The following is a 27,226-nucleotide window of genomic DNA, read 5'->3' as shown; positions in this document are numbered from 1 at the left end:
AAATTGATGAGAAAATTTGAATTATTTGTAATGCAGTGTAGCTAGCTATACATGGAATCAAATTATCAAAATCAGCCTTAAACATTAAGTCCTTTTTTACATGATCTTGAGTGTTTGAAATGATACTAAATCAAGTTATTAATTATTTAATGTTCCTACCACAAAAACGAAATTATGGTTTTTAATTATGTTGGCTTATAAATAGTCTCACAAAACACAGCTGTTTAAAATATTTTATTACAAAAACCTTCAATGTACAAAATATAAAATGACAGCTCATACTATCAGAATAAGACAGGCACACATTGCAAATTTACATGCAATGATAAAGACACAAGGCACACATTAGGCAGAAGATAAAACAAATTATTTATGCAACAGTCATCAATATCTCTTTAGTCACTACCAGAATAATTTCCAGAAGTATTAAACTTTCACACATGAACATAAAACAAAGAATATATATACATAAACTTTGACACAATATAACTTAGCATATGCACGAGTATGTAGAAGGTCAATTTATAAACACTTTGATACAAGCAATTCACAGATGAACAAAAAAAATGTATACAACATTATCACATACATTGACACAGAGAATCCTCATAACAGACATGCAAGTGGTTTCTATGATTCCCAATATATGAAAATGAATCTGAAAGTCAAGAATGTAAGCTCGTTGTACAATAAAATAAAGTTGAGTCGAAACACAGTTCCAACTGAATCTTCAAAACAGCTTATATCACTATTCTCAATATCATTGGCTAAATTTTCCAATTCTCCCTACTTTTTCAATTTGATGAGTCACATGTTTGTGTTCATCTGAATTAGCAGTCTTTGGTGTTAGGTATGTGAAAACTCTGTCAACTTTCCCAGTTTGAGAACATCAAAATTACATCCACTGAGACCAGCATGAGAATCATTGTATGAAAACATTTGTTCTATGGGAGACTGTGAAACACAAAATGTGATGGAATATATGAAATAAAAAAATATACATAAATCGATGAAAACACTCTCAAATTAAAGTATTACGTCAACAATACATAAAATGTGATTGAGCAAATAAATTTTATATATTACACTGTACAAAACATTTCAAAACCAGCATTAAATTTTTAATAACTTTTGTTGTAATAAAAACAATAAATTCATGAAAATTTTTATTGATGAATGTTTTTTTCCTTGATTTGAATCATATTTTTCACATATAGAAAACATATCCTAAATGTGAAATTGTTTTTTATAATTTAAATACAACAACAATCTTAGAAAAAAATGATATTTTATTTCATGGATATATACTATCAACTGAAAAAAAATTATTGTCATGTTAAATTTTTACAAGCCACACTAGATCACACTCGAGCACCAACATAAAGAGAAAACGAAATAGCTGACACTGGAAATTCGCAAAAAAAACCCCACAAACTTCTATTTTGTAATCTTTTTTCATCATTGGTCATGGTAAATTTTATGTGGAGATGATACCCAACAAATTTATCTGTGAGAAGCAGTTTATATATTTTCAGCTTTGTTTTGGAACTTGCACTATAGCAGAAAGAGTGGCAGGGAAGGAAAAAACAGGATATTGAATTTTTTTTTAATCTACTCATATACACAGAGTCACACTAGAAGTAGCAACTTTGTTTTAAGAGGCAAGATAAAATGCATGTTGCCTGTTTTCATTAAAAATTGCTAATCATCTAAAGAGTTGAGGAGCAAATTTGCACAGTTCAATTACATTTTCTTGCTATTCAAGATGTATATTGAATTGGGTATACAAATGTTTTGGTGTTTCCTTAATTCTGCTTTGAATGCTGAATCATTCCAAACTCTTTCAACTCTTTACAAGATTAACTTCTAGTCTCATAACATGCACAAATTGAAATAAAAAATACTGGCCAAGAAACACAAAACAGACTGAAAATTTGTGATTTTCTTCTCACTGTTTTTGCTCTCATCAGAAACCTCGACAATATTAATCTATATCTGTTCCACTTTAAAAGCAAAAAATTTGTAAACTATCTCTTTCTCTCTCAGTTTACATATAATTTTTTAAAACTTTTCTAACAACACATTATTTACATAACACAAAATAATATGTGAGTTTGTTGCCCCTTGTGCTATGCTAAATCATTCACCTTCGTATTGTATACACATGCTGATCCATAAGTTCCTAGTTGTTCAAAGAACCCCAGAGTTCTGTGGTCATAAAATTTTTCATTGGTGGTGCAATAAAAATATCTATAATACAGAGAAACATCCATGTGTTTTTTTTGTGTTGTGTGAAGTGGTACCATCAAGGGTTCAGCGCCAAATATAGAGCTTCTATTAAATCTACAGCAAGAACTTAAATAAAAGGTAGTTGGAACCTCTATTCAGTTTCAGTTACTCTTAATGTGTTGTCAAAATTAAATCTGCAACTTTTGATTAACTTTACTTGAGTTTTTTTTAGCTGCCGCAAATGTTACAGATTGTGTATGGTTATGAAAGTTTGATAACTATATGAACGAATAGTTGTTTAGAGCACCTCCCATTTTCTACGTGGCATAAACATGTTTAAATGCAGGAATATCTTCATTATATTTTCTGTACTTTCATCATTCTATGATGACTAGAGACATCACATAAATTATTTGGTGCACATAATATTTCATCTGATCCTTCATATTTTCACAATTACAATATTTTACTGATGTATCAGTTCAAAAGCTATTTCTATTGTTGAAAAGTTATTACATATGATAAATATAAAAAGCAAGTTCAAAATTTTTAACATGAAGGAAAATCTGTTGTTCCACAACTGTTAAATTTTTACATTAAACTTGCATCAGCTGCAAGTGCACTCAAGCACAAATATTTATATGGATTTAATTTTAGCTGCCTGCAAAGTCACTAAAAGTTGAACTTTCACTTCTGTAGCATTTTTTTTATCAGCATTGATGATGGCTGCCTAATATGTGTGGAGAAAAGGAAAGATCAGGAAATACAGACACTAGTTTATCTGTGAGAAACTAGTTTTAGATATGTTTTTTCTGTTTGTTTCATATACTTCAACAGGAAAATTTTAGAAGAAGAAATGAGTTAGAGAGGAAAAAGTTTTTTTTTCATGTACCAATAGGGTTATATCAGGAGTGTTCAAAAATCCATGTACAAATAGAATACTTAACAGCAGTCAAAAGTTAAAAGAACATTTCCAAATGTAGCAAAAATCCCACAACATAGAAATACTTTCAGAACAATATGAACTAATGTGAAGTACAAATAGCTGAGTTTGAATTTTTCATCAGCAAGACTAGCATTAGAATTAAAAAGCATGTCACAAATGTAAGAATTTGACAGCCAACTATCTCAGCTGGCAAATATAATCAAAAGGGTACATATACACACACACACACACATGCATCTATTTATTTTTCTTCTTTTAAAAAGTTACCCAATGATCTTACTGATTTCTCACCTTTTATGTTTAGTTTGTTATCTGTGTTGATAATACATGGAGACAAAAAAACAAAGATGCTTCATATATCTAATCAGTTAATTTTTCTTTAAACTTGTAATTTTCTGCTAAAATGTTATAGGCAGAAGCATAATGTCAATGATCTAAACAGCTTTGTTAGATAAAAAAAACAAGTTAATTTGAAAATTTTAATATAATTTTAACTGCGCGGATTGACTTGATCAACTCAACTAAAAATTTTTGTGATTAACATCAATACAAATTTTTGTGACTAACATCAATAAAAATTTTGATTGATAAATCACAACAACCCTAGTTAAAACACAATTTTAAGCTTACATAATATTTTTTTTTATCATGCATCTTAGTCTTGATTCAGAAAATTAGACCAAAATAAATACAAATGATAATTTTGAACATTATACATGCAAACTATGGCACATTTTAGTGGAATAATATTCAGTGAAAAATGAAGTACAATTTGATACATCTAGAAATATGCAGCAAAAACTCCTTGAATAGAATTTGTACATAATAAAGAAATGTATATTTTAGCACCTTTTTCTTCGTAGCATCAGCAATACATTAAAATCCGCCTTATACTTTTCAAGATCATGTCAACTGTGAATGTGTAACATTGCATGGAATACAAGCATATATCCAAATTAATTTCAAATAGTCTCGCTAAAGGTGGAGAGCCATGACTATATATATATATATATATTTCATTAGAAATATGCGCGTACAAATGATGGAAATTGCAAGGAATGTATTCACCATGAAAACCTGATACACATATGAAGGAACTTCAAAAGTTGTCAGCTAATCTACCGTAGCACATCAACTTAGCTAGTAACAGAGTTCATATTTATATGCCCTCTTTTTTTTTAAAAATAAACTGTACAGAGCAAAAAAAACCAGTTCTAAGCAAAAATTTTTACATTAATAATGAATGTTGGATGTCTATGCTGATACAATTCTTCTTCAATCATAGTTATTCAGAATGAAATTGAAAATAATCCACAGACTTTGAAATTTGGAGATGGTAGATAAAATTATTTCAACTCTGTCATCCACAAACACCTGCAGTCAGAGTATTTTATGTGACCAGATTTCAGTAACACCAACCAGGTGCGTTTGGATAATATCCATTTACAAGCTCAAAAAATCATTCCCTGAAGCTCTCCTCAGAATAAAGGGGAGTTCTCAAGTTCCTTGTTAAAGTACCGTTACAACTACGTTTTATTGTTGCTTCTTTGTTTGGCAGGAGTTTATTGGATGTATCTTTTACTGACTTTGGTGACTTCCATTCTACGTTAGATACATAAAGATTTGCATCTGTACCTCTCGGTGTCAAACCAGGCAAGTCATGAATTTTTCGTTGTTTAAAGATGTACATAGCAAAAGCACCAAATCCAAGACCTATTACCAGCCCACCTATCAAGGCAACTATGACGTGTTCCATATGTACACCATCTTCTTCAGCTAAATGTGATTCATCTGCAACCATATTTACTGAAAATAAGTGTATGATATTAGTCACAGCAAATGAGAGACACATTCTAATATGCATACAATATGATATTAAATTTCAATAATATAAGTAGAAGTTACCTATTTCTGTTTCAACACATAAACGAGTTTCCCGACTTGCCCCAACACAATACTGAGGTCCTGGTACATCTATTTTACATTTCCGACGCCTATGTTGTTCTTGTCGAAAGTCACACATAGACCACACTGTCCATTCTTCCCATCCTGCAGAGTCTACAAATTGAAAATTTCCCATGAAAAACCATGACCTATTACTATGATATACTGTATCAAAATAACCTACCTATATAGAGTACACAATACATTTTGATATAATATTATGCTATTTATTTTACTCTTCAATGGTCAGCCATTCTTTTAGTCTATCTTTATTATTTATACAGATCCTCCTGATATATTTTACAGATACTCCAGATGTATCTGTGAAAATTATACTCTATCAATTATACTTATTTTCTTTACTTAACATTAAAAAGAAATCAGCAACAATACTTGTTCCGACTAGAGAGAGAGAGAGAGAAAGAGAGAGGAGATATATATATATAGGTAAAATTCAACTCCTCATTGCTATGAATTTCACTAAAACTGAAGAAAAAAAAACAGGCATATTTAATGAAAAACTGAGATAAATATTGATGGATTTTCACAGTATATAAAGGAAGATCTTTTTCTTGTATATATGACTTACATTAAAAATAGTATATAAGATAAAGTTAAGAAATGAAACTGAAAAAAAAAAATCATAAAAGCAAAAAACAAAAAAAAAACAAAAAAAAAAAAAACACCTGGATGTTATTTTTTTTAATGCATTAATGTATCAGAAAATATTTTGATGAGAGTTAAAGGTGAACACAACATTAGTTAAAAGAATTAAAAACAAAATTTCACTGTTTCCACAACAATAATTACTGCAACACTATCAGTTTTTAAGCATCCAATATTGCAGTAATATAATTGCTATTAAGCATCATTGATGTTATTCTTATTCTTGCATTGACTCACCATCACAAGGTATTGTTTCACACTCTTGTTCCATTCTTGATGACCCTTTGCAATCAGACCCACTCCCAGAAAAGGGGGGATTATCACATGTTCTTTCTCGATACTGAGACCCTTTCCCACATGTTGCTGAGCAAGGAGACCAGTCAGACCATTGTGACCATTCTCCTTCTGTGCTCAAAAATGCTAATAAATAAACAAAATGTTGCTCACATTAAAAATCAATTAACAATCATGTTTATTATCTAACAAAATCATGATGAAAAGTTTAATATAAATTTTGTCATTATTATTAAAACAAAGTTGTTTTGAGAAAAAGCATGAATAAAATACTAAATATATTTTAATTCCAAAACTTCAAAATTTATCATAATTCGTTTTAGGTGAAATAGCTAATAAAAAAAAATGTTGATATTGCAACTACACAAACTGAGTTTTAGAAAAAAAAATAACAAAACTGATCTGCACGATGGTAATACAGTTGAACTTCGTTAACATGAAACTCAAGGTTCTGCCGAAATTTTTCATATTAACTGATTCTATTTCGTCTGAAATTTAATACAGTGTAAATTTATATAAATATAATATGCTGAATTGATAGTCAAGTTCTTTTGTAAAACACCATATTTTTCACAATTTTAAAAACGAAAAACTTTTATACCGGCAGCATTCAATCATTTTTTGAAAAAGTCTGTAATAGCCTGCTGCTTCATTTTATTTGTAGTAGACAAACAATCACAACATGTAGTGATGGAAAACACAACATTAAATAAGGCATTTACAAGAATAAACATTACTGACGATACATGACACATGACATGACGTTTAACCGCTAACTATGTGCAACATGAAGAAAAAGCATGTAAACAGCTAAACCATGACACAAGTATCAAGTACTCTTTAGTGCTTCAGGTAGCAATGTTATATACTAAAGCTGCCTGGCAGTCGAGTGGTTAAGGAGCTAGCTTCTGACTGTGCAGGTCTGGGTTCAAATCCCAGTTCAGGAATGGATGTTTACTAACACTAACAAATTCCCTGGACAGATCGTAAAGATCTCTTAGGAATACGTGATGATCATGTTATTAAAAAAAATATTGTATTGTCCTGAGTAAAAGCCTTCACAGAATCTTAAACAAATAAAAAAATAAACACCTGAATCAACACAACTCTGACTTCCATCTAAGCAGAATCTCTCTTCTTTTTTCATATGGCCAATTCGTATAGCACTTGGATCAGGTACATTAGCTCTGCAGGTCATTCTGAATCTTTGTTCAAAATATCCATCTTTTGTATTATTAGCACGAAGCCATGGAGTCCAAGGAGCTGACTTTCTTTGCTCAGGACAAAGCTGCACTTGACAAGTTCTGAATTCTTTGTTACAACCAGCACATTCTTTGCCTCCAAAGGCAGGGACTGGGTCATTACACCTGCGTTCTCTATGCTGAAATCCTCCACCACAGAAAACACTGCATTCACTCCAGGGACCCCACTCAGACCACTGACCATCAATAGGAGATTCACGATAATCTGGAAAAAACATTGCTTTATCAATATTACTGATAATATTTTTCCACACAATAAAAATTGATTTCAAGGTTTTCAGTTATTAACCAAATAAATCTATAATGCTCATTAGAAATCAAACAAATATAAGTAAACAGTAAAAACTTCATGATTTTATATTTATAAGAAATGGTATACCAGGACAAGGTGGATTTTCAGTACACAAATCCTCTTCTCTATCTAAACCTTCACAATGAAGTCCTCCATATGCAGGAGAAGGATTTCCACAACTGCGCCGGCGAGATCGTACAGCTGGACCACATGTCTGAGAGCAAGATGACCATTCTGACCACTCAGTCCATCTTCCGTGACCTTGAAAATTATTATACATATATAACAAAATTTCATAGAGCAAAAGAAGTATGTGAAATGAATAAATAAAGCTAGATTGCATTTTGGTAGAGTAATGTGATTTAAATAAATTGAGAAATGATGAAACAGACTTCTACAGAGAGAGTAATCTTTCACTCACACAGGCATTTACCATACTCTCCATATTCAGTTGTTTTATATTTTAAAAAGGTCATAAATTTGGATAAATTTAATAAATGCAAAAATCACTTAATAAAAAATTAATATTTAAGACTTACGTGTGCAATTGGAAACTTGAATAGAAGCACCCTCACACTCTTTTCCACCGTGGACTGGGGTTGGTCTATTACATAATCGCTGTTGGCACCAGCAGCCATCATGGGCTGAACTTGACCTGAATTTCGCACACTTGAACCATGGAGACCAAGGACTCCATCCTCCATCAACTAAAAACAAATCAATTCAGAATCACTTCAAATATTGTAATGAAAAACAATATAAAAAATAACTAAAAATTATATAAAAAAATACTTTATTATATGAAATTAAGTTTTTTGTGAAGCTAATCAGTATTTTGTGGATATTCCTTATCAATTGATGGGTAGTATAGTTAAGTGACTGTTGTACGACTTAGTTAGTAATTACATGTACAATATCAATAATGCATAACTGTTTTCAACCAAAACATTTAGAATCGCCAAACATGTAAGTTTTTGGTTTATCAGGAATAATGTATGGTATCTATTCAAAGAATGTTTATGTGGTAGGGCTTCTTGATGAGTGTTTATTTTTTTTATGGTTGTTGAGTTGCTAAATTTAACTAAAAGAGTGTCATTGACTTGGTGGGGCAAAGTAGTGCCACCAAAATCAGTGTAACAAATCATTCAATGAATTTTATTTAAGAAATTTTTGTAACATATAATTGACAGCATTTTGTGAAGTAAAAACTTCTTTGCATGAATGCATAGCAAGCTTTTTAATGTGCACCTGTCATTAGGGCATTCATTCTGTAATTTATAATTTTATTTAATTTTTTACAGTTGATTATCAATTTAAGGAAGAGATTAGTATCTACATTCATAAACTTTATTTCTTGTTTGGAAGTGAATCAGTAAAAGACACAAAAAAATTATTAAAAAATTCAAATTATGCAAAATGTTATTTTTTTAATTCTTACCCGGATCATTTGCTCCTCTACACTGAATACGTTTCTGAGACCAAAATTTACTGGCTGGATTTCTATGTGGAGCAGTTGTACATGCCATTTGATATTCATTCCACCCACAATAAGGATCCATTGAATTTAAACATTCTCTGAAAAATCAAAATTCAAACTTAGTTGATCAATATATAACAAGGAAATTAAAAATTAGTTTTTTAAAACTGAAAAGTATAAAAAGAATGGGTACCAAGATTTTTCTTATGGGGCACAATAATTACACTTATCTTACGTTTTTGATTTGAAACGCTTGCATCTATTCAGAGGTACGCGCAAAACACCAGTATCTGTTCCAACATACAAAGAACTCTAAAAATGATAAAAAAATTTAAATATTAGGCTTAAAAAGAAACACATAAGTGCAATTATGTAATCTACCAGAAAAAAATAGGGTGTCTACAAATGATTAGAATGGTTTCAAAATTTTACTGCAGGCATAATGTTAGAAATACTGTGATAAAATTTTACAATCGTTGATTATTGTGTTTAGTTCTGGAAGCAGTATTTGCGATAAGATTTTGAATTGCCTAAAGATATTCAGAAGAGGTAAACTTATAGTGTTAACTGAATTTTTGGATGTAAGCTACTGTGAAAGATTTTTAACTCTTTAATCAGCTCTCTCAAGAGTGCCCTAGTGGCACAGTTTTAAGATACTCGTATTCCTGTATGAAGGTTATTGTCAAGGTCCATCGGTTCAAATCCAGCCAAAAGAACATCAGAAACAAGTTCTTTACCAAGCAAGCCTGAGTCGACCACCAATAGATGGCACTTTCATTTCACACCCAACTCCACTGGTTGGAAATTTCTGTATGACCAGAGTTGGGCCAACTTTTTTCACTTTTTATCGATAAACTCTATCAGGGTATCGATAGGATTGTTAGCAAATTCGCAGATGGCGTGAAGCTAATGGGGAAGTTGGGTATCAAAGCGAAAGGGAGTTGTTCCAGGCCCACTCGAACAGGACTGGAACATGGGCAAATGAATGGGCATTGACAAGTGCATGGTTGCTCATTTTGGCTCAAATAACCCACGTTTCTCTTACGAATTGAATAGTGTCACTATCCTGGATGCAACTAGGGTGACAGATTTGGGAAATCTCATTGACGAGCAGCTCAGGTTTTTTGAACATTGCTCAGCAGTGGTTAAAAAAGCAAATAGAATGTTTAGTTTTATTTTTAAACAGGTGTCTTCACGTTCCCCTAAAGTCATTCTTCTACTTTTCCAAGGCTTAGTTCGTCCTGGACTGGAGTATGCTGTAAAGTTTTGGAGACCATACCTAAAGAGGGACATAGACTTGGTTGAATGGGTGCAGAGAAGAGCTACACGTGTTCTTATTGGCACACAGGGCATGAGTTATGAAGAGCAACTTCTTTTTAGAATATGTTCACATTGGATGAACACAGGTGTCGGGTAGACATGATCAAAGTGTTCAAAATATTTAACAGGGTGGACCACGAGTTATTGTTACACTGTCAGTTGACTGCTTTTACAAGGGGACACCAGTATCGATTGGTAAGGGACAATTCTAGGTTATGGTGTTGCAGGGAGTTTTTCTCTAATAGGGTTGCTAATAAATGGAATAGCTTATCCCCAGAGGTAGTGAATTCTAACACAATTGACACGTTTAAAAAGAAATATGATAAGCATGTTGGGGTAAATCGAGAAGCTATCCATACTTAGAATAAGACAACCATAAGTATTCTTTATGGGCATTGTATAATATTTTATCATATATATATACTGTTTCTAGTTTTTGTAATTACCTTTTTATTAGGGTTGCTGTAATATTGAAGTATATGACATCCATATTTGTTATGGGCAAATTTTTTTCAGCCAAGGCGTTGGGCATTTTGCTTGTTGTGGTGTTGTATTTGTATTTAGTTGGTTTGTGGTAAAGTAGCTCTCTCAAGAACAACAAATACGTTGAAGACTAATACAAGTCTTTAAGGTTGTTTGGGGTTTTGAATAATGAATTACAATACATTAACACAACACACATAGTTTCAAGTTTTTTGGAATGGGGACATGAGTACTGATTGATTCAATGATCATCTGATATTGGTTTATGGTGGATTTCCAACTTTGAGGAGCAAATGCAAGCCAATCTCCCTTTAAAAGAGTGTCACCTCAATATCAGCAGACCAACCCCAACCATCTAAATTACTCTAAAAAATATCCACTCTATCATCAGTTTCTGATTTTGAGGGTTTGTATGGTAGCATCAGGGCCATCTCAAGCGCATCACAGGCTCCCGGACCAAGTGATTTCTCTGAGGCCCTACCCAAAAAATCAAATTACTTCTTTTTTTTCTGAGGCCCCTTCTTCTTCTCTTGAGGTCTTTGGGCCATGTCCGGGTGGGCCCATGCATTAAGACAGCACTAGGTAGCATCACCATCAGATTCACTTTGGACACATAGTGTCAGGCTCTGTTAGGTTTTACATAACACAATTTTTACACAGCTCCCCCCTCTTTTGTAGGTAAAACAGCAGTAAATTGCTTGTATGGTGATGGACTGGGGTTCTAGGTAGTCACAGAAGTATAAAGCAGTGATTGATAAAGGATGCTTTAACCATTTAAAGGCAGAACTATGAACAAAATCACTTATTGTTTTGAAATTTGGAATTTAAGGTCCTTTTGCTTGCCTATACAACGTTGCATGCCAACTCTGAAATTTGAGGAAAAAAATTTTTTTATTTGTTTTTCATGATGTTCTATTTATGGAACATTAGCACTTGGGGAGAGGTGAAAGTGGAAACTGGTATTACCTATATTCTCACGATTTTTTATTTCTAGAGTACAGTTATCACATGTAATTTTCTATTTTTTACTACAAATTCTAATTCACAACAAATACCAATTTTTTTTAACATAAAAATGTGTGCAGAAAATTCTATTTGTTTTTCTAATATCCATGATAAAATAAGGAAAACATTTGATGGACCTGTTTGTCACATTGGTAGCATTTAGTGTTTTTTGGCAAACCCCATCCTTACATTGCAGACACAATATAATGGCCATCAGATGACCTGCCATCTTTTTTCAGTTGACAACATGGACCTGGATGAATAATTAACCCCTCCTTTGTTCATAGAAGGTTCATTATCACTTCTCTTCTAAATTCCAAACATGAAATATGATCCGCTTCTCGCAACTCTGAATGAATTATCCAATGTGCTATAATGGTCAAATGGCAAATCTTTTCCAATGGAATCCAGAGCTGAGGTTTTGATCAGATTCTAGGAAGAATATTTTTTTATCCCATGCAATGGTGTTTTTTTTATTGGATTGCTCAAAACTGTCTTGCCTTTTCTTGAAACCTTTACATGAGTGTTGCACGTGCGTTTTGCTCCTGTTTTCTTCCCTACATCTTTTGAAGAACGCACTTCGAGAGTTTCTAACACCTCATCCTCATTGTTGGAAAATATATCTAGCATTTTATATACATCAATTGAAACTGTTGTCACTTGATCATTTTCAACAATAACATCTTCATCCGTGATGTTCCAATTTTCATTAGCAAGTAATTGACATATATCTCACTGGAGATTGAAACCTCCCAGGCATTGACTGGATAAATATGCATTCTAACTCTGGCAATCACCGAATTAATAATAAAGTTCTTGACATTTTCCTTAAATTCGATCTTGTCCAATCTATCTTAGAACCAACTCGAATTACATCTCACTTCAGTTCAATTCTGGATGTCATTGCCACTTCCAATCGGATTCCAGTTCTTGACACCGCCGTCTTTGAGGGTTGCTCGGACCACAAAATCCCCTTCATTGATTTTTCCCTTCAGTAATCTATTCCCTCCTACAAACTTACCACCAAACCAAATTTTAATAAGGCCAACTACCCCCCTCGTGCGAAATATTCTTCGTTCCCACTTCTCCAATTTCTTATCGCTTTCCTCCTCCAACAACATTCATACCTTGTGGGCCACTTTCAAATCGACAGTCCTCAAATGCTTAGCTACAGTTCTCAGTAAGAATGTCTCTTCTAAGTACATTTTCAACCCTTGGATCAATAGAGATATCATCCATTTAAAGAGAAAAATTCGCTGTACTGCCCTCAAATACAAAGTAAACAAATTCCACTCACCTAAATCCGCAATTTTTGCTTACACCCAAAACCTTAAAGACCTCATTTTTTTTCAAAAAACTAAATATCTTTCTCACTCTTTACCAAATTATCTCAAAACCAATCCCTCTAAGTTTTGGGACTTCCTCCATCCCAAAACAGCTGCCCCCCCCCCTCATCGCTCAAAACTTCAACTAAAGACGTCTTTTCTCCTGCGGATATCACCACTGAGTTCAATTTAGCATTCTGCTCAGTTTTCTTATGGATCCCACTCCCCCACAATACTCATTCACTGACTCTATTCACAACTCTAACCCAATCTTTATCTCTAGGGAGGGCATCATTAAATTACTGAAAAAGCTTAAACCTCGCTCTTTGGGCCCAGATGGAATCCCTAACTACATTCTCAAATTCTGTGCTGAAGAAATCGCTGACTATCTTTTGATTATTTTTAATGTTTCTCTAAATTCCTTCATTCTACCCTCTGATTGAAAAACAAACAAAATCATCTTAATTCACAAATCTGGGCCTCTTACCGATCCCCTCAATTTCAGACCTATTGCAATCACTTCATCTTGCTGTAAGATTCTTGAACACATCATAGCAAAGGAAATCTGTGCCCATTTTGACTCCATAAAAGGTTTCTTCCCTAATCAGCATGGTTTGGATTTCTCTCTCAACCCTTCTCCATTCTTCTCAATTGGCCCTTTACATCCATGACCTCTCAGGACCCATTGATAAAACTTACAAACTGACATCATTTTCTTAGATTTCTCAAAAGCATATGACAAAGTCCCCCATGATAAATTACTTTTTAAACTTTCCACACTCGGCTTAAACGTTCAATTGCTTAATTGGTTGGAAGCCTTCTTAAATATCGCAAACAATATGTCCATTTTAAAGACCACAACTCTCCATTGGTCACCATAAATTCTGGAACCCCACAGGGATCAGTAATTTCCCCACTTCTATTCTTAATATTTATTAACGACTTCCCTGAAACCCTCAGATGTACCACCAAACATTTTGCTGATGATTGCGTAATCTACCGCACCATAAATCACGAGTCAGACCAAGAACTTCTCCAACACAATCTCAATTTCATCTCCTAATGGTGCTCCACATGGCAAATGCCTCTCACCATCTCTAAAACGGTTCTTGCTAGAATTTCACGTAAAATCTCACCTTTCGAATTTTCATTCTCCTTCAATAACTCCTCCATATCCCAGGTTTCTCAATATAAATACCTCGAAGTTATCATTTCAGCAGACCTGTGCTGGAATAAACAAATTGATTATATCTACCAAAAATGTCTCAATAAACTCTTTTTCCTTCGCTGCAATCTTAAACACTCTACTCGTTAGACTCCTCTGTTATCGAACCTATATTTTTTCAGTCCTCTCCTATGCCTCTGAAATTTGGGATCCCTACACTGCTAGCAATATTGAGAAGCTGGAATCAATACAAAATAAATCCGTCCGTTTTATCTATGACACTTGGCCCTCCTATGTGTCTGTTTTTGAACTTAAACGCGAACTTAATCTTCTCCCTCTAAGTACTCACCGTCTTCTTTCTCGATTAACCATGCTTTTTACAATTCTTCATGGACATTTAAATTTTGATACCACCGGTATTATCTCCAGCAGACTTGATCATCCACTTAAGATAAACCCTATCTCCACTTCCACCGACTGCTTTAAATTTAGCTTTTTTCCGCATACCATTTCTAACTGGAACTCTCTCCCTCCACTACTTCACCAAACACTAACTCTGGCCATATCGCTATAGTGCAATTTACTGCCATTAGTGAGATGGGTTGGGAGTGAAGGCGCTGTCTATCGGTGGTCGCCTCAAGTTTGTTACGGAAAATATCTTATCAATACCCTCCCTTGGGTTCGAACCTGGGACCCTGACAACAACCTTCACGATGGTAGATGAGCATCTTACCACCAGGCCACTCTCTCCCTCCACTGTCATTGATTCGCCTACACCATTTATATTTTCAAAAAATATAAAACTTTTTTCTGTCATCATCAACCACATTCTCATGTTTAGGCCTCGGCCAACATTATTGTATAAATAAATAAATAAATATCTCTGTCCTCAAATTCGGAATTTGAAAGTTTCTAAACATCCCACAGCTTCTTCTAATGTGAGATATCTTTTTATCTTTTGGAAATGGTTACATATAGTTGAACATAACAAGCCTATCTACGATTGTCGATCTCGGTTTGATTAGTCTGCGGTTCACAAAAACATACATTTCTGAAAATGCAAGAATAAAATATAACAATATAAACAATTCACCCAGAAAGCACATTCCTCTGTGTCATATTACCCAGGATTTGCCTCTATACACATGTCGATTGATGACAATACCCTAGAGTTCGCACAAGAAAATCGAAGCAGTACCACTGCACATTAGATATCCCTAGAATTCCGCTCTCTTGAAAGGCCAATGTTTCATAAATGGAACATGAATTTTTGAATATGCATAGCTTCATAGGCGTGCGCAGAATTTTCTCGAGAGGGGATTTCAAATTTTTTTCCCCTTCTGAGGGGAGGGTTTTACATTTTTTTCCTGCAAAATAACACTATAATCTTGACTCAAAGGGGGGGGGGTTACAACCCCAAAACCCCCCTTTGCGTACGCCAATGCGTAGCTTGTTCATGTGTAACAGTGAAAATAAATAAATTGATGTTTAAGTTGATATTTACAAGTATTGATATTTACAAGTTGTAGAAATGCACAAAATAATTTTCAATTTACTTCAAATACAAATACAAATACAACGCCACAACAGGCAAATTGCCCAACGAGGTGGCTGACTTAAGAACATCATGGATCCCCGAGCCATTTTTTGGAGGCCCTACCTACTACTGCTACACCACACATGCACCCCGTGTTATAGTGACGGACTCGCGATGCGAGGATCCGGGTTCGAACCCCACAGTGGTGGTCGGCTGAAGTTGGTTTTCTGTGGTTCCCAATTTCAAGGCGCAAATGCGAGTCGATCTCCCCGTTAAAAAGTCTCGCCACAGAGAGCAACAGTTGCAAATTGAAATTTTGACAAATTTTAATCGAAATGGAGAAAAATGCCCAAAAAATGTCAAATTTCAAACTCGGTCAAAAAAATTTACATAAGCATGAAGTTTCTGAATTTAAAAAATACTTTGAACTCTTCTCTGCATACAATAAAACACTAGAAATGTTTGAATCAATTTTTAACTGATATTTTTGCAAACAAAAACTATGTTCCATTTATGGAACATAGCTGGTTCATTCTAAGTGGTTATTAGTAATATATATATAGAATCTTCATATATTTTATAGCATCTTTAAGAAAAATATGCTATGAAAGATTAAAAAAAGTTTAAATTGAAGTTCACACCAAGTTTATTTGTATATAGTGGTAAAATGTGTGAAATCTATTTGAGAGGTAGTTTAAATTGCAGGAACTGCTACCACATTTAATAAAATATGTGAGAGTTACTGTATAGACCAGTGTTTCCCAAAGTGGGCAATATTGCCCCCTGGTGGGCGATGGAATGGTCGGGGGGCGATAGAAGCTAAAAATATAATATAGGATCCTATGGGTTCGCTTGAGTCGGGGGCGATGAGGGAAAAAAAATTCTGAAGAGGGGGTGATGGAACAAAATTATTTTTATCGTTTATTTATTCAACACACACACACAATATTTTTTTCATTTAAGATGTTTCAAAGAGGGTGTGTACTATGTGTGACAACCTTGCTGGACTCTCACCTCGGGACTAGACTTTTGTGTAGAATTTCTTAAAGTATAGTTTTTGCAGACACTTTCAAAGATCATAAAAATTCCCACCATATAAGGAAAAGAAACCAATCAAGTGGCATTTGTTAACTGCAGAAAATTATTAAATCTACTAACTGTATCTTTAAGTAGCTTTAGGACTCTGATTTTAGGAGCTAGACCATCTGGAAATATGCGAAGCTCTTCAATCAAACAACTGTCTCCAGAATCAGGAGAAACAACAAGTTTTCGAATAACACCATCAAAAGTAGCCACATATAAAACATGTACATCTTCTTGAGAATTTGTTTTTACGACATCTGCAACTATCACACTCAGCCTGAACAAAAAATAAAATATAAAATCTCATAAATATTTAAAATACAAAACATTTGCCAACGAATTGCTTTTAAAAAAAAGTAAAACTGATATTTTGAGAACTAAATACATAGCCAATTAAAACAATGTATTTTATCATTTACCAATTTCCACTAGCATCATGTTTATGATGCATATGAGTATAGAACAAAAAATCATTTGCAAAATTTGTATCAATCATTTTTATTGCAGTCTTTTCTGCACTTTTATCTTTCAATCAATAATCCTCCTGAAAGATAATTAACCCCCTCAAATGTTTCAATTTTTCTCCCTTCTCTCAATGCCTTTCATGTTTCTCCATGCAGAAATTTACCAAAAATTACTTATGATTACATCAAGGAAATGGGAGGAAGATGATATGCCACTGTAATGGAAGATGATATATGAGATACAGTATATATACAGATATATACACATACAGTACCAGAGGCAAATTCTGGTAATTGGGTCAAGAACATTAAATGCATTAAATTAGATTAGAAAAAGTGCAGCAAAATTGGAATAGCCTGCAGGAGTAAAGCAATGAATCCACTACTGTACAGTACACAAAGACAGAGGGAATATCTATTTAGGCAATATTCATCAAAAACGTTTTCTGGCAAGGATAAGATGTGTGAAGCATCATGTTTCCCAACTATAATCAAAGAAGAGAAAATAGCATGTTCTCAGTGCTGATATAACAAGTTTAACATTCAGGAATGGTTACTAACTTTGTAAAGCAGAATATGTATCATTTATATAATTTTTGTTTAGAATTGTACATATATTTCTGTCTTCAACAGTTTCAATTACAGCTACTAGTTTCTAACTTCTAGCACATCTAAGTCAGTCACAGAACAAAATAATTAATTTTATTAAATAGTAAACACAGCAGAACTTGGTGAATTCAAATTTCTGGATAATTGAATTGCTCCTGAAGTCTCCTTGAGCTTAATTAATTGAATTAACCACGTTAAACTGAATAAGGTATCAAAGTAAGTGAGGTGAGGGCGTGTAATTCACCTCAAAAATAAGCAGCAAGCATTGCTATGGAGCATAATGTAATACAAATGCAAAAATCACAACAGGCAAATTGCGCAGTGAGGTTACTGAAAAAGATGCCAAATATAAATAAAACATCATTCATCCCAATATTTATTTTTAAATGTGTATATAATGTAAAATATAATAATAATAATAACATCATGATATGTTTACTTTTGCCCGTGAATTTAAAGAAAGAAGATTTTGAGTGAAAAACTCTGGTAGGTGGGCGAGCGAGTGAGTGAAATAGATTAGATGAGAAGGAGGGTTTGTAGGGTTACCTTGTAATATCAAATCAGATAAATTAGAGTAATCACACACAATCAGCATAATAACAGCAGTGAAAGGAAATGATGGTTTACATTTCTTCCATGCAACTTGTGATGTAATATTATGCAAAAACCATTCAAGGGGTTGATGATTTGATTTGAGAAATTCCTATCAACTGTAAATAACATCAAAGCCACTTTTATGAGTGTTTTTTACAAGTACCTTTCAAGTTCTCTTTTGTAAACCGGTTTTGAATAAACAGGCTGAACAGCATCATCTGTCAACTGGTATTGTTCTGCATCAAGCAGGTACTGTGGATACATTTCTGGTGTTTGACACTGAAAAAAAAAGTATAAACTTCAGTAATTGAGAAAAATTCAAAGACATCAGCTGCAAAGTGAAATGTAAAATTTTACTACCAGTTTTTTTTTTTAATTACTAGAGTTATATATATACTTTTTTTCAGTTTTTCCTACTTTAAAAATTTTACAGTAGGTTAAAGAATCTTTTAGACACTGGGTTATGTGATTACAGTTTTCAACAGATTCACACAGCTTGATAAAAAAAAAGTTCCAGCAACTACAAATCAATTATTTGCTGGTATAAATCAATTATTATCTACAGAAGCTGGTACGGGAATTTCTACACAAATGTTAAATAGAAGTGTTTTAACAGCTTGTGTTATTGATAACTGTGCAGTATGGAATTCAAATAGCTAAATCAAAAGTGGGCTTAGATTTTGAGTAAGAAGCCATTCCTTCTACACTCAGAATTTGGCCTGCAGTGATTACAATGCATTTCTTCTTCTCAGGAAACATTTATCTAGCACCTGCTTCTGCCCCAATGATGATGTAAAAGCAGTTGGAAAATTATGTCTATAAAAGCAAGAGAATGATTTTTTTAAACTTGGAATAGAAAAGTTGGCCGTATGATATCAATATATATATATATATATATTTCTGTATATGTAGCTATGAAGAAAGACTTGATTTCTTGAATATGTTTAGATTGGAGGAATGCAGGTGTCGGGGGAATATGATCAAAGTACTTGAAATTTTCAATGGGATGGATAGGATGCAACATAAGTTATTAATGCACGTCAATCAATTGCTTCGACAAGGGGTTACCAGCATTGCTTAGTAAGGGAAAATTCCAGGTTGTGGTGTCAAAAAGAGTGTTTCTCTAATAGGGTTGTTAATAAATGGAATAGCTTATGTCCGGGAGTCATGAATTCTAACACAATTGATACATTTAAAAGGAAGTATGATAGACATAGTGAGATAAATCAAAAGAAGCTATCCATACTTAGATAAGACAACCATAAACTTTTTTATGGGCAATATGAGCAAAAAAAATATTTTTTTTTCTTTAGTGATATATGCTTTTATATTGGGTTGCTGTATTTTGGTTATATTTGGCATCCATACTTGTTATGGGCACAAGGCCGTAGTGGGGAAGGGACTTGGAGCTCTGGTTCCCTCCCCCGAAATGTGAGTAAATGACAGAAAAAGGGAAAAAGATGGTCAAATCTATTGTTCTATCACTTTGGTCCCCCTGAATGAAATTTTTGGCAACGGGCCTGTATAGGCATAATTTTTTTCAGCCACCTCGTTGGGAAATTTACCCTTTTTTTTGCATTTATATTCATATAACAAATATTTTTCTTTTTCTTCTGATTCATGAAGAATATTAACTTCCTATATTTAAATTGAAATTGACATGGAGATTTTGTTAAGAAAAATTTGTACATATGTAATAAATATTTATATTTTTTTAAATTCATATTGACTATTAACTTTTAATTTGTGCCTCTAATAATAAAATTTGATAGATCTAAAAAAAAAACTGAATTTTTGATGAAATGATATTATTGTGCTCTTTTTTGTGATATAGATTTGCTGTACAAAATATGATGACACAGAGACAGTTCAAGAAAAAATTCTCACCTATGTGAGATATCTGAGCCACACCAGAAATATGACCTGGAAAACTCAGATTTTTATACGCCATGCATATGCATCAAAATTGCAGCTTCCTCTGCAAATTATTCCATATAATATAGTTCATGGTTTTAATTTTTCAGACAAACAATTTTTCCACATTTTTCTGCAATGACTTTTTTCCAGAGCCCCCAATTTTGCACCCCTCCTGTAGCAGCATCCAGTGTGACTGCATGGGTCATATCCCTAGATCCACCCCTTTATGGATCTAGGGATATGACCCATGCAGTCACACTGGATGCTGCTACAGGAGGGGTGCAAAATTGGGGGCTCTGGAAAAAAGTCATTGCAGAAAAATGCTGTGATCACGAATAGCATCCGTTTAAATAACAACCGATTCCACATTCGCAAAATGTTTTGAGAATCAGTAACTCATCATTTCTGAAAACACCCATTCAGGAAAAAAACAATCAGAACAAATGAAAATTTTATCCTCAAATTTAGCAAATTTTGTTAAGCATGAACGAAAAATAAAAACATTAGAACTAGAGACAGTTCAGAACTCTAATGAATTTGTTAGGACAGGAAATAGTCATTTTCAATAAGCATAAAAATAACAGCTGATTTCATTACAATGTACAGGAATGTAAGAGCTTGACACCAATTTCAGAGATGTTTGTTTTATTATTCTAACCATATTTTATAACCATATATATTATTATATAAACCATATTTTTAATCATTAAGAGCTATAACTTGATTCAAAATTTAAAAAAACCAATAACTAAAAAAAATTTAATTTAATAACTTTTGACACTGCTTATGTATTTTGGTATTGAAAATGAATTGAATGAATGTTTTATAAAACCAGACAATTCTATGTCTGTGGAAGGAACATGTTTAAAAATCTCAGTAACTAAATTTTTTTTTTAAATGAACAATCCATTTTTTGATAAAACTTCTTTGATATTAATTGTTGTGTGGAATCTGATTACTTACCTGGAATAATTTATGGGTCACAGTTTTTCTTTCCCATGCTGATCTTGGGCTACTTTGATACTTAAGAGGTCCATTGAAAGCTTTTTCAACAGCAGAAAAATTGAAAGCACAAATAGCAGAACCATATATACTATTTCTGAAATATTAAAAAAAATTGGGTTATTAAATTACGTGAATATTTACAAATACAGCACAAAATTCTAAAATACTGTGTCCTAATGAATACAAGAAACTGAAAAAAAAGAGTATATAGTAGAAATATATAGTCAAAAGTTCAACTTGGCAAAATGCTAAAACATTCTTTCATCAGTCAAATGAGGAAAAAAAAACTGCATTAGAAATTTTGAGATCAATAAAGGGAAAACTAAAAAGAAAAAGTAATTAAAACTAGAATTAGAGAATTTTTCACTTGAATTGATAATCAGATCTAATCTTGTCACTCATTTTTATCTTTTACTGATAATTGGGTGAAAAAACCATATGATCTAAAAATGTAATACTGGCCAGGGATCACCATCCACTTCATGAACTGGCTTTCCAAAGCCAGAAATTCAAACATTGGCAAACAATTTTCAATGAAATTGACCAGTTCACAAACTTGCCAATTTCGATTTTTGGCAGTAGCATATAAACAGGGTGATTCAAAACTCAACATACAGACTTTTAGGGGAAGTAGAAAACACAAAAACAAAACAGAATCACATAGAAATGTATGATTGGAAACACCAACTTGATCAGCTGGAGGATAAATGAAGATGTAGAAATGACAAGTCAATAATTGGTGGAAAAACTTTATTTAGCGATACTTTACACGAGGACAGTACGTGTAAATGTCAAGTTTCACAACAAGTGCTCAAAGTTCTTACCCTCCACAGTTATGCATGCTTCACAACGGCGGCGCATTGATCACCGAACCTCTTCAAAAATACCTGGCATTTTTCCAGTGGATAAAATGGCCCGTCCTTAAGCATGCATAACTGTGGATGGTAAGAACTTTGAGCACTTGCTGTGGAACTTAATGTGTACATGTACTGTCCTCGTGTAACGTATCACTGAATAAAGAGTTTTTCCACCCATTATTGGTTTGTAATTTTTGTAGCTTCGTTTATCCTCCAGCTATCAAGTTGAAGTTTCCGGTCATACATTCCTATTTAATTCTGTTTTGTTTTTGTGTTTTCTACCTCCACTAAAAGTTTGTACATTGAGTTTTGAATCAGCCTGTATAGTAGAAAGATACATTAAATGGGGGAATCTGTAAACAGGAGTATAGAAAGATAGAAAATAACAACTTCCATTCACACATAGGGTTACGATGAAGCTTCAGGTTGGTGAGAGAACAGGTAAAGAAAACAAGGAGAGCTGAAATGTATTTCTTCCATTTGTACTGGGCTGATATATCTCATTCTCAAACCTCTTAAGTGGTTAAACCATAAGAACAGAAATTGAGAACTTGCATTTAATATCTCTTTGGTTTTCTATTAAAGTTGGCTTCATGGAAAAAAAAAGTTAAATAGAAAATCCCAAAAGTTAAATAGAATCATTGAAGCTGAGCGAATTATCTTAAAAAATGTTACATGAAGCTTTTTAAACTTACTCTGGAGTTGTGAAAGTTGCATACATCATTTGTTCACTTTCTATGTAATGTACACCTTGTATCTCATTGAAATAGAAGGGATATGGTCCAGGAATTGAGCAATTTAGCCTGGCTTTCAAAAATGTTGTCCAATTGTCTTTTAGAATATATTCTCCACCCTGATCATTCTTGCACATGCGACCAATTCTCGAGTAAATTGCCTATGAAAGATAATCATTAAATTCATCAATTTCCTTTCAAGTGGTTCATCACTATTATTATTCTATCAAGAAAAATTGTTATTTTGATTTATACAGTAACTAAAATATGTATATATGCAGTGAAATACAAATATAAGAATACTATGTGCACTAAAAAATATCATTGTAGGGGAATTATCATTACATCCAGAGGTACCATTATCGTCACATGTCACCAAGTTTATGTTGTTGTTGACATGTCTTCTAAATTGGCATTGTTAGTACTACTAGAAAATACACTTTTTAGTAATCATTCACCACAAGAAAATAATAATTGATTAGTCAATCATTCAGTTGAATGTTTTGCCCCTGTAAATAGGCTTACCACAGTACGCTTCTGTATTCTACACAAACAGTAGCAATACAGACAGCTTCATCAACACTTTTGCCACCAGTTGCTGCAAAACAGTAATGTCATTAGACTCCCTCAGAAGAACAAAAACAGGTGACAAGTTTAAAAATATACTTAAGGTAATTTTGAATGTCATTACAGTGGTTTCCAAATTTCATCAAAAATAATATTATTTTTGCACAAGTATTTATAAAAATATAGTTTCTGTTGTAATTACAGTTACTCTCATGGCTTATATGAGAGTTTTTGGATGTATCATCCCTTCACCAGGAGGACTTATGAAGGTTTTTATCAAAGAATAAGACAAAAAGAATTTTTAAGAATAGCATGCTTTGAGTACTGTGAAGCAATATAAAAAAAAAAGTTGTGAAAAGATAAGTTAAATAATTGGTAACTTTTTCCGGTAAAAGAAGAAGATCATAGCCATGCCAACTTTGGAGAATGAGTATTAGGGAGGCTTTTGCATGGATCCAAATTCCATACAGAAACAAATATAATATATTTTTGAAAAGCAATGTAAGGATTTTTCATTAGCAAAAGTAAAATTGTGAAAAATTTTCCCCTTTGCAAAAGCTTGTCGTCATACAAACCCTCGTCGATTAGCGCCAAGTTGGCAATCCTCCCCAACTAGTAGGTTAAATTAGACTACCTGCATTACTACTTACAAATCAAATAACAGCACCAAAGAAACCGCCATCTGGTCCAAAATGGGACACATGTCCGAAACCGTCATAAACCATTTTGCCAATTTCAGATGTTGAAAGGCCAAATTTATGCTGGTTGTTTGGCAAACTTTCTCTCACCCTCCAGAAATTACACATTCTTTTGTTATTTGACAATTTACATTATGCTTGTGATGCCATTTCATGGATTAAAATGAAAACAACTTTTTTTCCATGTAAATTGTTTGGGAATAATTATTTTATAACAAAAAGAGTAGGGGTTGTTTTTACAATCACGGTCGAAATTCGGGAGATGTAGTAGAAATCCAGGATACTTGACAGCTATGGAAGATTGAAATGCACAAAGAATGGTGGTTTTAAAGAATTGTGATAATGGTAAGTTAAATAATTGGTAACTTTTTCCGGTAAAAGAAGAAGATCATAGCCATGCCAACTTTGGAGAATGAGTATTAGGGAGGCTTTTGCATGGATCCAAATTCCATACAGAAACAAATATAATATATTTTTGAAAAGCAATGTAAGGATTTTTCATTAGCAAAAGTAAAATTGTGAAAAATTTTCCCCTTTGCAAAAGCTTGTCGTCATACAAACCCTCGTCGATTAGCGCCAAGTTGGCAATCCTCCCCAACTAGTAGGTTAAATTAGACTACCTGCATTACTACTTACAAATCAAATAACAGCACCAAAGAAACCGCCATCTGGTCCAAAATGGGACACATGTCCGAAACCGTCATAAACCATTTTGCCAATTTCAGATGTTGAAAGGCCAAATTTATGCTGGCTGTTTGGCAAACTTTCTCTCACCCTCCAGAAATTACACATTCTTTTGTTATTTGACAATTTACATTATGCTTGTGATGCCATTTCATGGATTAAAATGAAAACAACTTTTTTTCCATGTAAATTGTTTGGGAATAATTATTTTATAACAAAAAGAGTAGGGGTTGTTTTTACAATCACGGTCGAAATTCGGGAGATGTAGTAGAAATCCAGGATACTTGATAGCTATGGAAGATTGAAATGCACAAAGAATGGTGGTTTTAAAGAATTGTGATAATGGTAAGTTGATCAAGTGTTAAATTTTGACAATGACATGGTGTGTCGAAGAACAATTCATACTCCTCTGTCAAAGTCCCAAGCAAAGAATCAGAACTGGATACAAAAACATATTATTTATTTATGCTATAATTATTTATTTACACAATTTATTACACATGAGCTGCTCTGGGCACATCTTTGTAGCAATGGTTTTCAAAGTGTGTACTGTAGCTCCTTGGGATGCCACATGCACTGTTCTTGTTAATGTGTATCTACTCAATACAGTGAAGCAGCTTTTCATTAGATTATTCTAGGGAGACACAGATACATGTTCACTTGAAAGACAAGAGTTGGGGAAACACTGTTTTAAAGGCTGGGTCTGAGAAACAATGACAGGTGTGCTGAGAAACAATGTTTACAGAGTGGGGAAAAGACACAATACACTGCACTACAAACTGTCGATGAACGAAATTTTTGGCAATCCAGTTAGCTTTGTTGTCACAGTATTGTAACAAATTAAAAAGAATTTAGGTATGAAAGCCAGTTAGATTCCGTAGCTGCATTACTAGTTAGATGTAGTACAGATGATTTGTGCAAAAAAAAACTGGAATTCCTTCACACTAAAAACTGAAGTTGACAGAGCACAAGGACCACAACAGGATAACATTGATGGGAACTGACAAAAGGAATATGTTATCATAGATTTTGAAAATCTAATGAATGCTATCTAGTCGGCCCAATCCTGCATTCTTTTTATGATGAAATTGTAGGCACAAACTTGTATCCAACTTATGGTCCTGAGCGCTCCCCTTCTTAATATTTGTAAAAATCTCCATAATACCCATAGAAATATTGTGTTTGGGCCCCTTCCTAATATTTCAAATATTTTTATGCCTATGGATGAAATGATGGTAAATTGCCACATCTCTCGTGGGTTGAAAGCATAGCTGCCGGAACATAGGAGACCATTTCAGGCCCTCCCCAATAATTTCTGAAATAACAATGCAATGCACCTTTCCTCTCTCCTGCATACACACTTGAGTCCCATATAGTATATGGGACAACCAGCAACTTTCAGCCCCCCTTGCTTTGCTTCATGTTGGTGCCTCTAGTTTTGAGAGCAGTTTGAAATAAAATGTATTAAAAAAAAAAAATGTTCTGGGTGATTCTTATAGAATCGTCCCAATGAATTTGCTAATAATTCCATAGTTGATGCATGTAACCGTAAAATATTTGGACATATTAATCTCTTGGCTTTGTAGAGTGGAATGATCAAATAATTTGCAAATAGCACATACAGTGATGAGTTCACGTACACGTGAGCCCCAAGATTCCCAGACCTCAGAAGCTTTGATTTCTTTTTATGGGGTGGAGAAGGTTCTGAGAAACAGTGTACAAATTGAATATTGAAGGATTGAAGAGACCCTGCTTCACATCTCAGAAATGTATCAAAGCACTCACAAAGGATAGGTGCAGAGTGTACACACAAGCAAACCTCACACATTACAAAATTTGAAGAACAACATTCCTTCCCCCCTGCAATCAGGACAATCACAATATTAGGCCCTACACAATATTAGGCAGGTTTACCAGTTTTTTTGGCTCTTCAGTGTATTTTGTAGCACAGATAGGGCTGTCTGAAGAGCATCATGAGCCCACGGGCCAAGTGGCTTTTTTGAGGCCCTACCAGGTAAATTCTAGAAAATTTCAATCAAATCTCATTTTTGTGAGGGCCCTCTGCTCTT

General features: G+C 33.5%; 1 protein-coding gene across 1 annotated transcript in view; it reads right to left on the bottom strand.

The window, feature by feature from the left end:
• Positions 1 to 215: 215 nt before the first annotated feature.
• LOC149065493 (semaphorin-5A-like) overlaps positions 216 to 27,226 on the bottom strand; it is a 91,176-nt gene continuing 64,165 nt past the window's right edge. Inside the window, exons 8-19 of the mRNA XM_089254058.1 lie at positions 23,170 to 23,369; positions 21,576 to 21,711; positions 18,859 to 18,974; positions 17,104 to 17,305; positions 9,346 to 9,422; positions 9,072 to 9,208; positions 8,173 to 8,340; positions 7,721 to 7,894; positions 7,172 to 7,546; positions 6,023 to 6,205; positions 5,081 to 5,233; positions 216 to 4,981 (exon numbers count right to left, since the gene is read on the bottom strand). Coding sequence (XP_089110184.1) covers positions 4,635 to 4,981; positions 5,081 to 5,233; positions 6,023 to 6,205; positions 7,172 to 7,546; positions 7,721 to 7,894; positions 8,173 to 8,340; positions 9,072 to 9,208; positions 9,346 to 9,422; positions 17,104 to 17,305; positions 18,859 to 18,974; positions 21,576 to 21,711; positions 23,170 to 23,369 — 2,268 coding nt within the window. The 3' untranslated portion in view covers positions 216 to 4,634. The remainder of the gene's footprint in view (positions 4,982 to 5,080; positions 5,234 to 6,022; positions 6,206 to 7,171; positions 7,547 to 7,720; positions 7,895 to 8,172; positions 8,341 to 9,071; positions 9,209 to 9,345; positions 9,423 to 17,103; positions 17,306 to 18,858; positions 18,975 to 21,575; positions 21,712 to 23,169; positions 23,370 to 27,226) is intronic.

This window comes from Pholcus phalangioides, unplaced genomic scaffold (assembly GCF_987345545.1).
Source record: "Pholcus phalangioides strain wild (caught in Gottingen) unplaced genomic scaffold, Ppha-v1.0 ptg000039l_1, whole genome shotgun sequence".
NCBI lineage: Eukaryota > Metazoa > Arthropoda > Arachnida > Araneae > Pholcidae > Pholcus > Pholcus phalangioides.
The sequence above is the reverse complement of the archived record's forward strand: the minus strand, read 5'-3'. Positions and strand labels throughout refer to the sequence as shown.